The 16868-nt window shown below is 39.1% G+C and overlaps 1 protein-coding gene across 1 annotated transcript in view; it reads right to left on the reverse strand.

The window, feature by feature from the left end:
• Positions 1-16868, reverse strand: part of LOC126313022 (Fanconi anemia group I protein-like) — a 219071-nt gene that overhangs the window by 148546 nt on the left and 53657 nt on the right. Inside the window, exons 4-5 of the mRNA XM_049992250.1 lie at positions 5628-5795; positions 5288-5541 (exon numbers count right to left, since the gene is read on the reverse strand). Coding sequence (XP_049848207.1) covers positions 5288-5541; positions 5628-5795 — 422 coding nt within the window. The remainder of the gene's footprint in view (positions 1-5287; positions 5542-5627; positions 5796-16868) is intronic.

Genomic DNA, 16868 nt, shown 5'->3' on the forward strand with positions numbered 1-16868 from the left:
GCAACCAGACACTTTTTTGAACAGTTATTTACAATTCCATGAACTAGTTTTTTAACATTTTCAGGTTCACCTTCAGATGGTTTTCTGGGAGTAACATCGCTGTTTCTAGCACACACTTTAATATATCACCATGACTATTGCTTAAATAAATTTGCATCCATATCAACAGATAAACGATAGTCATTGGGGATATATTACAGTGTCTTCCATCCTCTTGTCGGAAACCCAGCACCCAGCATTATGCTAAAAATAGCGATGTAACTTCCAGGAACCCATCTGAAGATGAACCTGAAAAGGTTCGAAAACTGGTTCGTGAAATAATAAATAACTATTCAAAAAGTGGCTGGCTGCAGTTATATGTATTTACAGATATTTCAGTATTCTCAAATTTTATGGCAGATCTTAAGAAGGAATTTTCAGCAAGATTCCAAGACTTTTCAGATGTAGAGAAGCTTTCGCGATTCTTAAAGTGCCTTTTGAAGTTTCTCCAGCAGCAGCCTTGACAGATGTGGCAGTGAATTGTTCTGCCTTTCAAAATCCTTATTCCAAATGAAGATAATACACTTGCAGGAAGACATTTCCTTGCCAACATATAAAACTGTATAAAACTGCATCCTCTGAAGAATTTCGGAGTAAACATATCCCAGAAAAACGGGAAAATGGCAAAAAATTATCCACATATGTAGCTACTATGTTTGGTTCCACCATATTTGTGAAATTTCATTTTTAAAAATGAATTTTTTGAAGAATAAGTATTGCTCCAGACTAACGGCCACCCTGAAGACACTATTCACATAAGCTGCTCTACACATGAACCTAAGTTAAAGAAACTGGCTCAAGACCGCAAACGCAATTTCTCTCATTGATTTTTTAATACAAATAAGCCTATCTATTGTACTTCATATTTTGTGAACGAAAATTAAAATAAATATAGTACTGAATATACTTTTTTCTGGATTTTTCAATATAAATATGCCTGTCTACTGTATTTCTTTTGAGTGAAAATAAAAAAAAGAGGAATACAGGTTTTTTCCTGGATTTTCTAATACAAATATGTCTGTCTATTGTATTTCATTATACTTTGAGAGTGAAAATCAAAATAAAAAATAAGTAAATATATCTAAAAACAAAGATGATGTGACTTACCAAACAAAAGCGCTGGCAGGTCGATAGACACCCAAACAAATACAAACATATGCACAAAATTCGAGCTTTCACAACCGGCGGTTGCTTCGTCAGGAAAAAGGGAAGGAGAGGGAAAGATGAAAGGATGTAGGTTTTAAGGGAGAGGGTAAGGAGCCATTCCTATCCCGGGAGCGGAAAGACTTACCTTAGGGGGAAAAAGGATAGGTATACACTCGCGCGTGCGCGCGCGCGCACACACACACACACACACACACACACACACACACACACACACACATATATATCCATCCGCACATACACAAACACAAGCAGACATTTGTAAAGGCAAAGAGTTTGGGGAGAGCTGTCAGTCGAGGCGGAAGTACAGAGTAGATTACGGTAAAAAGGAGAAGGTGAATACAAAGTGAAACTACTGGCAAAAACAGAAAGAGAAAATAAGATGACAGAAAAGATTTCGAAATGCAACAGTGACAATAACAAACATAATTGTTGGGTTCAAATTAATGATATGAATACAATAGAGGGAAACATTCCACATGAGAAAAATATATCTAAAAACAAAGGTGATGTGACTTACCAAACTAAAGCGCTGACAGGTCGATACACACACAAACATACACACAAAATTCGAGCTTTCGCAACCGGTGGTTGCTTCGTCAGGAAAGAGGGAAGGAGAGGGAAATATGAAAGGATGTGGTTGCGAAAGCCCGAATTTTATGTGTATGTTTGTGTTTGTCTGTGTGTGTATCGACCTGCCAGCGCTTTTGTTTGGTAAGTCACATCATCTTTGTTTTTAGATATATTTTTCCCACGTGGAATTTTTCCCTCTATTGTATTCATATCATTAATTTGAACCCAACAATTATGTTTGTTATTGTCACTGTTGCATTTCGAAATCTTTTCTGTCATCTTATTTTCTCTTTCTGTTTTTGCCAGTAGTTTCACTTTGTATTCACCTTCTCCTTTTTACCGTAATCTACTCTGTACTTCCGCCTCGACTGACATCTCTCCCCAAACTCTTTGCCTTTACAAATGTCTGCTTGTGTCTGTGTACGTGCGGATGGATGTGTGTGTGTGTGTGTGTGTGTGTGTGTGTGTGTGTGTGTGTGTGTGTGTGTGTGTGTGTGTGTGCGCGCGCGCGAGTGTATACCTATCCTTTTTTCCCCCTAAGGTAAGTCTTTCGCTCCCGGGATTGGAATGACTCCATACCCTCTCCCTTAAAACCTACATCCTTTCATCTTTCCCTCTCCTTCCCTCTTTCCTGACGAAGCAATTGCTGGTTGCGAAAGCTTCAATTTTGTGTGTATGTTTGTGTGTCTATCGACCTGCCAGTGCTTTTGTTTGGTAAGCCACATCATCTTTGTTTTTAGATATATCTTTCCCACGTGGAATGTTTCCCTCTATTATATTCATAAAAAATAAGTAAGAGATACGAGATTTTTCTTCTGGCTCTCGAAAAAAATTTTCAAAAGTTTCCAAGACCCCATCTAAAATTACTTGCCGACCCCTGCTCTAAAATATTTTCAGCATGTGGACTTTTTATGTTGCAGGTTCGGAGATTTAGTCTAAACTTTCAAAGCATTTCTGCAGTGAATTTAGAGAGTGTCTGCCCTTGGAATTTCATTAGTTCGCAAGTACGGTAATTTAAATTTTGCTAACAGAACTTACTTTATTTTTCGTGAATCTTCAGAAGTTTACAAAAATGTGCAATACAATTCAGTTTATTTAAACCCTCATTCAGATGGTCATTACTGCATCAGTGAACCATTATCAAATATGATAAATGGTACTTCAATTCTGAATTAAACTAAGTTTGTTAAAATTTAAAATGCACTGAGAAGTGAACACTGTTTCACCGCAAGTTCCTTCTGTGTGGTCACCCATGTGCATCAGCATATATAAGAAACATTAAAGCAAGAAAAACAGTGTTATAGGGCATCCGTAATGCATGGTTGGATTTCTTAAGTGTTTGCTGTGTTAAGAAATCCAACCATGTGTTACGGATGCCCTATAACACTGTTTTTCTTGCTTTAATGTTTATTATATATGCTGATGCACATGGGGGACTGCAAGTCATTGAATGAACAATTATTTGGTGGATCCATAAGAATTAGCAAGTACATTTCTACCCATATAGTCACACTGGTTGGCCTCATCCGAGAGACAGCAAAAGAATATTGAACATTTTTCTATCTGTCATGTTGCAAAGGTTACAAATGGAAGACAGGCAATTACCAATGTAGAGATAATGGAAGAAGGGGCTGGGAATAAAATTATAGCTGGGACAAATATGGAAAGATACAGAAAAAAAGGAAGCAAGTGAGTGATGCAAGCAATGACTTAAGAATAAAGGCAATAGAAAAGAGTAATCTTTAATATAATTGCCAGCAGAGCTCATTAATTATACAATGAAGAGAAACAAAAGCACCTGATAATAAATAAACAAGAACAGTTTTACTCTTAGGTCCCATAAAAGATTGGGTTGGGTTTGAACAACACTCAACAGAAAATAAAACGGAAAGCACAATTCAAAACAATGAAAATTGCCACACTGAAGAGAGTGCACAATAACAGGTGATAACAGATGATAATTAAGAAAACAATGAAATACAGTACAAGAACCAAAGAAACTGGTACACCTGCCTAATATCGTGTAGAGCCCACACGAGCATGCAGAAGTGCCACAACATGTTATGGCATGGCCTCGACTAATATCTGAAGTAGTGCTGGGGGGAACTGACATAATGAATCCTGCAGGGCTGTCCATAAATCTGTTTGAGTATGAATGGGTGGAGATCTCTTCTGAGCAGCACATTGCAAGGCATCCCAGACATGCTTAATAATGTTCATGTCTAGGAACTGGATGCCAGCAGAAGTGCTTAACTCAGAAGAGTGTTCCTGGAGTCACTCTGTAGCAATTCAGGACATGTGGGGTCTCACACTGTCCCGCTGGGATTACCCAAGTCCATCGGAATGCACAATGGACATGAATGAATGCGGGTGATCAGACAGGATGTTTATGTACATGTCACCTGTCAGAGTGGTATCTAGATGTATCAGAGGTCCCATATCACTCCAACTGCACATGCCCCACACCATTTCAGAGCCCTCACCAGCTTCAACAGTCCCTGCTACTGTGCCAAGTTTATGGATTCATGAGGTTGTCTCCATATCTGTATACGTGCACCCGCTCGATAAATTTGGAATGAGTCTCGCCCGACCAGGCAATATATTTCCAGAAAACAGTCCAATATCGGTGTTGACGGGTCCAGGAGAGGCATAATGCTTTGTGTCATGCAGTCATCAAGGGTACACGAATGGGCCTTCAGCTCTGAAAGGCCATATTAATGGTTCCACCACTGACACTTGTTGATGGCCCCGCATTGAAAGCTGCAGCAATTTGTGGAAGGGTTGCACTTCTGTCATGTTGAACAATTCTCATCAACCGTCATCGGTTCTGATCTTCCAAGCCACAGCGAAGTCAGAGACTTGATGTTTTACCAGATCCCTGAAATTCACAGTATACTCGTGAAATGGTTGTACTGGAAAATCCCACTTCATCGCTACCTCGGAGATGCTGTCTCTCACAGCTCATGCGCTAACTATAACACCACATTCAAACTCACTTAAATCTTGATAACCTGCCATCGTAGCAGCAGTGACCGATCTAAAAACAGCACCAGACACTTGTCTTATACAGGTGTTGCTGACCGCACCACTATATTTGGCCTGTTTACGTATCTCTGTATTTGAATACGCAAGCCCTTACCAGTTTATTTGACGCGTCAGTGTATATTAAAGATGAGACATATTTTTCTCTTTCCATCACGTCCTTTATGTGGAAATCAAATAGAAGTGCTGAATATTTAAATGAAGTTATGCACTGCAACTAGGATAGGAACCCCTTATTTTTATATGCTTTATATGGGAAGGTCTTTATATTTTCTGAAGAAATTCAATGTACGCAAGCAGAAGTAAAATGATATAATACAATCATTGAATGGTCAGGAAACTATTTGAAGCTGTTTATCTATAACATAGTGTAGCTTAAGACTTGGTACTTTAGTTTTACTACAAGAACACAACAAGTTGATATTAAAAAATTATGTAACAACAGTCAGTTACTCCCAATGAGTCTTACCATTTGCAATGTCGTCAGACATCAATTCCATATCTTTCGATTTATCACTTTTTTCTTTGAAATGTTTCATGCTATAGAGATGAGTTGTAAAGTAATTCTGTAGTTCCAAGAATAATGGTAACCCATGCTGATCTTCACACAACCATAGCAGTTGATTTACAACTGGAGGGACCATATTTGGAGGCATTTCAGTCATACATTTGCAAATTTTGTACACAATTTGCAAATGCTGGTCAGGAGATAGTGGTACATCCCTTCAAAGATTCATAAAAGGGAAAGAATTAGACACAACAAATAAATCAGAAGGATTGTCTAAAGAAATAATTCTTTAAATACTTACAGAAACATTGCTGCCAGAGGATTAATTACCTCTGGTCTCCATTTTGCCATACAAAGAGAATTTATTATCTTATCTTTATAATCAGCTCCGGTCATTTCTACACCTTCATATTCAACCCTTTCTTTTTGTTTTAATAAATGCAGTAGTTTTGGTAAAACATCTTTCCAACTGAAACAAAAGCAAAATCTGGTATTAAAATAGCATTGTAAGTAATGAAACACTTAACACTATATGTCTCAACAACAGGCAATACTTTTAATGCTCAATTTACAGGATGGGACACATGGTACATAGTTCAAGCAGAAAATATTGTTGCCCTCTTAGCCACGACTTGCCTTTGAACAAACGGAATAAAACATAGTAGACCCTCATTATTTTGAAATTCGATAAACCGGAAACTCTGTTAACCCATACTAGCTGTCCAGTCTCTGCTGAATTACAATGAAAAGTCCTCCACTTAAACTAAATTTTGGATAATTCATACTACAAACTAAAATTTAGTGCCCACAGTATATATTACATATCTTATTATTCATCTGGACTGAATAAGCACTGACACATGTAATGCTGTATTCTACAGTATTTTGCATTATATATTTCACATAATTTTTCTCCATCAATGTGCTGTTCTGTAATTTTGCAACAACTGATCAACTGGTTGCTTGCTGCTCACCTGTCATTCCCAAAGTGCAAGAGGCAAGGGCAGGGGTGAGGGAGGTTGGTCAGTAGGCCACACAGAGCACACGACATGCAGCAACCCAGTGAGAGAGTGGTTCCACTTATGTATCGTACAGCCGTTACAGCGCCTTCCATGACCACCAGCAACGTACTTCGGTCCCAAATAATACCACCCAAAAATAGCAGGGAACTTCCACCTTGCTGCACTCGCTGGACAGTGTGTCTAAGGCATTCAGCCTGACCGGGTTGCCCCCAAACATGACTCCGACATTTGTCTGGTTGAAGGCATATGCGACAGAACTTGATGCCAATCCTGAGTGGTCCATTCAGCATGTTGTTGGGCCCATCTTTACTATGCTGCATATTGTCATGGTTGCAAAGATGGACCTCGCCATGGACTTCGGGAATGAAGTTCCATATCATGGAGCCTATTGCTCACAGTTTGAGTCATAACATGATGTCCTGTGGCGGCATGAAAAGAAATATCCAACATGGTGGCGTTGCTGTCAGGGTTCCTCCGAGCCATAATCCATAGGTAGCGGTCATCCACTGCAGTAGTAGCCCTTGGACGGCCTGAGCAAGGCATGTCATCAACAGTTTCTGTCGCTTTGTATGTCCTCCAATGTCTGAACAACGTTGCTTTGGTTCACTCAAGAGATGCCTAGACAGTTCCCTTGTTGAGAGCCCTTCCTGACACAGCGTAACAATGCGGGTGTGATTGAACCGTGGGATTGACTGTCTAGGCACGGTTGAACTACAGACAACAAGAGCCGTTTATCTCCTTCCTGGTGGAATGACTGGAACTTATCAGCTTACAGAAATAAAATGTGTAAAGGACAAGAATCGTTGTACACTAAAACATGTTTCTTGATTAAAACTTAGTGTGCTAAAGATCTGTACATCAAAGTATTTCTGAAGTTATTGTTCACTGCATTACATGAGACATTAATTCAATGGGTATAATATTGTTGCACAATATGTGCATAGCTGTATTGTTTGCGAAAAAATACAGCAAGCAATGGACAATAGGTACATCACTTTATCACTTTATCACTTTTTTTTTTTTTTTAGAGCCCATGCAAATAGAGCCCCCCCACTCATCAGTATCCATAACAAGAGAAAAAGTGAACTCAACAGTTATATATTTTCAAAAAAAACTCATTAATTCAAACTTTGTTAATCTGAACTGCCTATTTTTGGAATTTGCAAGTTTTGACTTTGCTGAGGGTCCAGGGTGAGAGCAAGTGCATAGGCCAGTTTCAAGAGGTACTTGACTGCTGGCGAGTAGGTGGCCAATGACACACAGTCAATGGCTTTTCCCAGGCCTCTGGAGTGGGGAGAGGCAATTAGCTGTTTGGACAGTATATGTCAGAGTAATCAAGTTACTGAGGTGCAGTTTTGAGACACTGACATCATGTATATCAATTAAACTACACAAGTTATGTCCTAACTATAAATGTATACTCATAAAAATCTATCTGGGCTGGTCAGACTAGGAGGTAAGGTGTATTCTGGAGTGCTAACAGCATAGTTCAGGACTTGTGAAGTGGTAGTTTTTGTGCTCCATAGGCCACTTTACATACTGTAACATTTGCTGGTACTTGGAAAAATTTCGAGTGAAATGAGACTTAGAATCAGTTAGCCAGCTGCAACTTTAATATTTCCTAAATTACAGGTAATGCACAGTGTTGAATGCTGATTGTCTGGATGCAAATCTGGCAATACTATTGAATAGACTGTGGTAACCTACTCGTGGTTACGCGAATTTGGTATCTTGATTGCTATAATGAATTTATATGAGGAGCAGTCAAATGAAAACAAGACTGATGCAAAAAAGTTAAATAAGCTGTTTATTATTTTAGAACTAATCACCATAATCATTAACACATTTATCCCACTGTGCGGCGAGATGGTTAATGCGTAAATGAAAAATTCTTTGCATCTGCTTGTGGAACCATGATTGCACCCAGAAGTGCACCTCTTTATCTGAAGAAAATAGATCGCAACAGATGTATTTCTTCAGGACTCCACGAATATGGAAATCACATGGGGAAAAAATCAGCACTATACGGAGGATGTGTAAGGGCTTCCCAGCAAAACTTTACCAACATACTCTAAACAACCTTGGCAACAAAAGGGTGAACCCCAACATACTGATCACTGAGCAAGGAGTTGCTGCGCCACTATGGAACTTGAGACTGTGTGCCTTGCAGTCCTGTTAAATGCGGTTGCAACTGCACCCACTGTCTGACACGGGTCCCTTCTTGCCTGTTGCAAAATATAGTACTCATCTGCTGCTGTAGGCATCATTGTTGCCCACCTCCTCTAGTTTGGGCAGCAGTGCCAGTAGTTTGAATGCTCCCCATGGATGTCAAACAATGCTGTGAGCAAAACCAAACTCCTGGGCTACTCTTGTGACACTTCAAACAACTCCCATTTTCCTGATTATTCGACCTAAAGCAAAGTTTCAAACGTTATCTCTGAGCCATGTTGTAATGAAGAAGACCACCAAAGTGCACCTTGATTGGTTGATGACTGACACACACTGTATTTTTCCTGTTCATTCAACTGCCTAGTGTCACAGGGCCAGCCCCATTTGGTGCTATAGTCACACTGACCTCAAGCCATGTGACATGCCACATTCTGTGCATGACGATCTCCAACAATATGATCCCGCACTTTCATTCAGTTGCACTTAGTAGTTAATGTTATGTTACTGTACCTATCTCATCCTTACATTTTGCAGAGCAGTGTATTTCTGCAAGTTTAGCTGCCGAACATGAAAGCCAGTATGTATCACTCGACTGCACAATGATGATTATGATTTTGAGTTAGTATTCTGAATAGAGCATGATGGCCCAACTGTGTCTAGTGCTCAATCACATCTCAGGGATTATTTTAATTAAATAGCATTAGTACCAACCTGTTGCACATTTTATTCTTCTAGAGCAGTAAGAGTATGTAGTATTATGACAACAACAGTACTATCAAACAATATCAGCTTGTTTACACGGAAAAAAAAAAGCTCGTTCGCATATCAATAGGTGTTTATTCAATCCTAGCAAGTAAAAGTATTTGCAGGTTGTTAGAGTAAGTAAAACTGCATCTATGGCTGTAACAATGGACTTTCTTTTCCCTGAGTTCAGTACAGCAGGCAGTAGGGATCAGCAGAGTACTCGGGGAGAAATCACAGGGACTGACTGTACAGGTCCCTCTCAAGATTTGCCTGTTGATGATAAGAAAGTTGGTCACATGAAATGATTAATGATTTAATTAAATTGGTAATCAGAGAGCCAGTTAAGAGCAGAGGCAGATATTATTCAGTGATGTTTGGCTATAATGTATAAAGCTTGGAGTAACAATGGATGATTATCATCAATTGGAAACCTCTTAAGACAAATACATTCATTTTCTCAATTCACACTGATTGTACCAGATTGCCAACAGCTTGTAAAGGAAGGGACATTATCAAAGAGTTTCAAAAGTGTTGGGAGAAAGGGGTCTATGACAGAATACTGTTTCGTTTAACTGAACAAAACTTGTAACTGCCTCTCAGTATGGCTTCGGTAAAAATACTCTCCACAGAAAAAGCAATATAAGACCTAATAAATAAAGTCCTGCCAGAGCTAAACAAGAAGAATTATCATGTTGGTATATTTTATATCTGCTAAAGCCTGTGATTGTGTGGGCCACAAAATTTTTCTTGCCAAACCAAAGCATAATGTCATTAACGGGACTCTTATTTTGTGAATAGAGCCCTAAGATCCTAAAATAAAGTACAGGGTCTCACTGACATAATGTATCACATGCACATATGTAGTGCAGTAATGTGATCACTGTAATAATTGTTGTAAACTTATTTTCTCTTTGATGACATTTGACTGCTATAGCTAAGAATTATCATATGCATCTTAGTGTATTGTGTATTTACATGTTTTGTGACAAGTTTATTATTGCCTCTTAAACGAAAACATATTTAAGATTCCCTGAGGATCATTTCCCTTAGTATCTCTTGAAGGACTTTAGCATAACTCTTTTCTTGTAAACATGTATTATGTATTTTTGTTTTATAGTATGTTCTACATCCTTGAGCATCTCCTCACAATGGATGTATGGAAAAAAAGTACATCAATTTAATGTAATCAAGCAAATTAATGCAGAGTCCAAACTCAATCTTACTAGACACAGCTCTGATGACAACTGAAAAGGCTTGTGGGTGGTTTACGGCTAGCAGTTGGTATTATTCTACGAAAGACTCCTCTTGTCCAATTTCAAACATTTAGAACTACCTTCTAGCACCGATAGTAGACATTAATGGTCATAAACTGAAGCAAACACAGAGAGTAAAATTCGCTGTGGTCCAACTGGGTGACAAGTTAAAATGGGATCAACACATGGATAAACTAATCAAGAACCTCAGTTCAGTGTGTTCTGCCCTTAGAAGAAACTGTCATTGCACTGACCTTAAAGACAAAAGTATTGTGTGTTTTTACTCCTTGTTGTTCTATGGAATTATTTTCAAGTGCACTGCACCTAAAGTGAAGTGCATGTATGAATACTGTGTAAAGCAGATAACCAAACATCTTGCTGAGCACTGTCTAAGGATATTTAAGGGCTTACACTCACTTCGCAATACATTTACTCCTTAATGGTTTCTGCTGCTCATAATGTAGGTTTTTTCAGCTGAACTGTAATCTACAGAATCACAATACAAGACACAATATAATCTTCATGTTGACTTTGTCTCTTTCACGGGGAGATATTCAACAAGTTCCTGCCTAACACACAGCAGCAAATTGAGAATCACTACCACTTCAAAATAATATTAAAAACATGTGGAAGTAGCCACTGTCTTTACATATTATTTGAATGCCTTAATTCAAGGACCAAAAAGTTCTTTTAACAACTTGGCAAGTAGCAGTGTTCCCTGTAAGCTTCATGACAAATAGTTATAGAGGATGATTTTTTCCACTGTGTACATACTCTAGCAACTGAACAATTGGAGGATAAAAAGGTATAATGAACTCACACCCGGAAATGCATGGTTTCCCTGCCAGAGACCATTTATTCAATTCCACATTGTTACAGAGACAGGAGTTTAATACACACTATACCACACTTCCACAGTTACAGTATGTGTTGTAAACAGTTTCCATGTGCCTCAATGCACTTCTGTTCACTGTAGCACATTCTGTCCGACATGTTCACATTGGCCAGGCCGCATCGTAATAGAGTAAAGGCAGCTTGAATATGCTCCTCTTGTGTACCCATGTCTGGAATGGGCACTGCATATATGATACTTTTGAGATGGCTCCATAACTAGAAACATCCAGACTTTAGTGACAAAATGGACTGGAGCACCATCATGTAGCATCCACATAGCCCTTTGAATCATCAATGGCACTTCTTAAAGCAGGGGAGACAAAGTCACTCACAAGAAACGTTGATAGTTCTGGTCTGTTAGACGATTTCAAAGGAAGACTGATCCCAAAATACAGACAACAATTATCCTGGCCCACACATTACAGCTGCACCACCACTGATACCCTGTCACCACACCATGGGGATTCTGCATACTATCCCACAGATGACTTATGAAAGTTGAACTGGCTGCACCTTTGAATATGACATAAATCGTGGATGACACAAATCCCGGAATCGTGGTTGCCTGGTGAAGAAACCAGTGACAACACAGCTCCCAATGTGGAAAGTCTGTCACTAGTAAGCCCTGCACACAATGTAAGTGATATGGATAGTAACAATTGTCATGGATAATGTTCCACACAGTCGTCTGGCTTACCCAGCATTGTTGGGCAACTGCCTTCTACTGACACGGCAGTTGGCTTCCACAATATTAATCACATTTTCCTCCAAGTCCGATGGCCAAACATTTCAGGTACGGCCTTCATAACTGCCTGCTTCCTGAAACAACCCTGTCTCAGATAGACAGCGAAACACTGTAGCTAACACTGAATGCTGTTGTTGTTGTTGGCAGGAATAGGTCTTCTGATACAACATTGCTGCCTGCTGCCTGTTGCTTTTGTGTTTCTGTAAATAAACACCATGTCAGCAAACTCCAACTTGAATATGGAACCACTATGTACAACACTGTATCACATCCACTACAAGGTGAGTCAGCAAGAAAAATGAATTGGACACAACATTACCAATTACTAATGCAAGAAAGGGTACTAGGCCATGGCATATGATGAACAGTACCACCCTCTAGGAGAAAACCACATATACTGTAACTGTGGCTGCATGGTACGGCAAGTATTAGACCACAGTCTCTTTAACAAAGTATGACTGGATAAACAGTGTCTAGCATGGAAATTGTGCATTTCCCAACATAAGTTCATTAGACCTTCTTTGTTTCTCATACTTTCATTGATCAATCCCTAGAGTTAGTACACGGTGAAAAAAAAAAAAAAAAAAAAAAAAAAAAAAAAAAAAAAAAAAAAACAACCTGTATAGGACCCAAGTATTTACAGATGTAGGTACCTATTTTCTTTGAAAAATATCATTGTAATCGATTAAACTTTAACCTACCATTAAATGAGGAGGTAGTAGCTTTTTCAAAGTAGTAGCTTTCTTTCTAATATACTACATTAGATTTAGCTGGCATAAGCATGAATAGTATGGAGTCGTATAATGATAAATTATTGCTAATATAGTATACAGACTAAGTTTCTTGGATTTGTTTGTCTTTCATAAATATATATCTTGACTTGTTTCACACCCCTGAAGGTTATACTTCTGGGTGGGATCTACAGAGCACAATTAATTATTTGTCAGATAGCAATCACACTATAGTCTGCTTCAGACATGAGCCCATCAATGTGTAATATCCATTGACTGATAAGTGTTGTCAGCTGTCAGCTGCCACTGACAGTACTGACAATGACAACTTCACTACCACAAAGCAGAGTGTAGATGGAGATGCCAGTTGCAATTATAAGAATATGCATCTTCCAAATCTGACTCAACAGCAGTGCCAAAGTTTCAGCAGTTATGTCACAGTTTTAGTTCAGTTACAATTCCACAAGTTCTACAACTGAGAGTTTAGGACAGTTCAAGACAGTATGTGCACTTGGCCTAATCAGTGCAGCACATAGTCTGCACCAGTCACAGCTGCCAAGTGTAGAGTCCAGTTACAAACAGTTATAGTGCCTGAGACAGTAAACTCTGTAGGTAGTCAGTTCTTATCGACTGTGTTAAATTTAGGAAATCAAGTGCACTCATCAAGCTAGCCATAGAGTTAAGTACATTTATTGCATCTCCTGTGTTTTACTTGGTGTTGCTGCATTTGTATTAGAGTGCTGCTCTGTGAGTGTGTGTACACACACACACACACACACACTCTCTCTCTCTCTCTCTCTCTCTCTCTCTCTCTCTCTCTCTCTCTCTCTCTCTCTCTTCGACACCTTGTATTTTATCTATAGTTCGGGGTTAACTTCCTCTTAGATTACCTTTAACATTCAGCTACAACATAAAAACAAATGTGACAAGGAAGATGTCAAGTTCAAGGAAAAGTTTTATCAATCCCAACAGAACCACAGAGGAACAAAAAGGTAGTATCAACACTCACAATGAGATAAACAGACTCAACATTGACAATGAGAAAATGCCCAGGTTTCTGAAACTTTTCACCAGTCTCAGTTCAGTTTCCTTTCCAGGGAGACCATTCTGAGACATCATCATTATCAGGAGAAAGAAAACTGGCGTTCTATGGATCGGAGCATGGAATGTCAGATCCCTTAATCGGGCAGATAGGTTAGAAAATTTAAAAAGGGAAATGGATAGGTTAAAGTTAGATATAGTGGGAATTAGTGAAGTTCGGTGGCAGGAGGAACAAGACTTTTGGTCAGGTGAATACAGGGTTATAAATACAAAATCAAATAGGGGTAATGCAAGAGTAGGTTTTATAATGAATAAAAAAATCGGAGTGCGGGTAAGCTACTACCAACAGCATAGTGAATGCATTATTGTGGCCAAGATGGACATGAAGCCCACGTCTACTACAGTAGTACAAGTTTATATGCCAACTACCTCTGCAGATGATGAAGAAATTGATGAAATGTATGATGAGATACAAGAAATTATTCAGGTAGTGAAGGGAGACAAAAATTTAATAGTCATGGGTGACTGGAATTCGAGAGTAGGAAAAGGGAGAGAAGGAAACATAGTAGGTGAATATGGATTGGGGGAGAGAAATGAAACACGAAACCGTCTCATAGAATTTTGCACAGAGCATAACTTAATCATAGCTAACACTTGGTTCAAGAATCATAAAAGAAGGTTGTATACATGGAAGAATCCTGGAGATAATAGAAGGTATCAGATAGACTATATAACGGTAAGACAGAGATTTAGGAACCAGGTTTTAAATTGTAAGACATTTCCAGGGGCAGATGTGGATTCTGACCACAATCTATTGGTTATGAACTGTAGATTAAAACTGAAGAAACTGCAAAAAGGTGGGAATTTAAGGAGATGGCACCTGGATAAACTGAAAGAACCAGAGGTTGTACAGAGTTTCAGGGAGAGCATAAGGGAACAATTGACAGGAATGAGGGAAAGAAATACAGTAGAAGAAGAATGGGTAGCTCCGAGGGATGAAGTAGTGAAGGCAGCAGAGGATCAAGTAGGTAAAAAGACGAGGGCTAGTAGAAATCCTTGGGTAACAGAAGAAATATTGAATTTAATTGATGAAAGGAGAAAATATAAAAACGCAGTAAATGAGTTCGACAGGAAGTGCAAATGGCTAAGCAGGGATGGCTAGAGGACAAATGTAAAGATGTAGAGGCTTATCTCACTAGGGGTAAGATAGATACTGCCAACAGGAAAATTAAAGATACCTTTGGAGAAAAGAGAGCCACTTGTATGAATATCAAGTGCTCAGATGGAAACCCAGTTCTAAGCAAAGAAGGGAAAGCAGAAAGGTGGAAGGAGTATATAGAGGGTCTATACAAGGGCGATGTGCTTGAGGACAATATTATGGAAATGGAAGAGGATGTAGATGACGATGAAATGGGAGATACGACACTGCGTCAAGAGTTTGACACAACACTGAAAGACCTGAGTCGAAACAAGGCCCTGGGAGTAGATGACATTCCACTGGAACTACTGACGACACTGGGAGAACTAGTCCTGACAAAACTCTACCATCTGGTGAGCAAGATGTATGAGACAGGCGAAATACCCTCAGACTTCAAGAAGAATATAATAATTCCAATCACACAGAAAGCAAGTGTTGACAGATGTGAAAATTACTGAACTATCAGTTTAATAAGTCACAGCTGCAAAATACTAACGCGAATTCTTTACAGACGAATGGAAAACTGACAGAAGTCGACCTCGGGGAAGATCAGTTTGGATTCCGCAGAAATGTTGGAACATGTGAGGCAGTACTGACCCTACGACTTATCTTAGAAAATAGATTAAGGGAAGGCAAACCTACATTTCTAGCATTTGTAGACTTAGAGAAAGCTTTTGACAATGTTGACTGGAATACTCTCTTTCAAATTCTAAAGGTGGCAGGGGTAAAATATAGGAAGCGAAAGGCTATTTATAATTTGTACAGAAACCAGATGGCAGTTATTAAGAGTCGAGGGGCACGAAAGGGAAGCAGTGGTTGGGAAAGGAGTGAGACAGGGTTGTAGCCTCTCCCCGATGTTATTCAATCTGTATAGTGAGCAACCAGTAAAGGAAACAAAAGAAAAATTTGGAGTAGGTATTAAAATTCATGGAGAAGAAGTAAAAACTTTGAGGTTCGCCGATGACATTGTAATTCTGCCAGAGACAACAAAGGACTTGGAAGAGCAGTTGAACGGAATGGACAGTGTCTTGAAAGGAGGATGTAAGATGAATATCAACAAAAGCAAAACGAGGATAATGAAATGTAGTCAAATTAAGTCGGATTATGCTGAGGGAATTAGATTAGGAAATGAGACACTTAAAGTAGTAAAGGAGTTTTGCTATTTGGGGAGCAAAATGACTGATGATGGTCGAAGTAGAGAGGATATAAAATGTACACTGGCAATGGCAAGGAAAGTGTTTCTGAAGAAGAGAAATTTGTTAACATTAAGTATAGATTTAAGTGTCAGAAAGTCGTTTCTGAAAGTATTTGTATAGAGTGTAGCCATGTATGGAAGTGAAACATGGACGATAACTAGTTTGGGCAAGAAGAGAACAGAAGCTTTCGAAATGTGGTGTTACAGAAGAATGCTGAAGATTAGATGGGTAGATCACATAATTAATGAGGAGGTATAGAACAGAATTGGGGAGAAGAGGAGCTTGTGGCACAACTTGACAAGAAGAAGGGACCAGTTGGTAGGACATGTTCTGAGGCATCAAGGGATCACAAATTTAGCATTGGAGGGCAGCGTGGAGGGTAAAAATTATAGAGGGAGACCAAGAGATGAATACACTAAGCAGATTCAGAAGGATGTAGGTTGCAGTAAGTACTGGGAGATGAAGATGCTTGCACAGGATCGAGTAGCATGGAGAGCTACATCAAACTAGTCTCAGGACTGAAGACAACAACAACAACAACATGCTGAG

Source organism: Schistocerca gregaria, unplaced genomic scaffold, assembly GCF_023897955.1.
Source record: "Schistocerca gregaria isolate iqSchGreg1 unplaced genomic scaffold, iqSchGreg1.2 ptg000461l, whole genome shotgun sequence".
NCBI classification, from domain to species: Eukaryota; Metazoa; Arthropoda; class Insecta; order Orthoptera; family Acrididae; genus Schistocerca; species Schistocerca gregaria.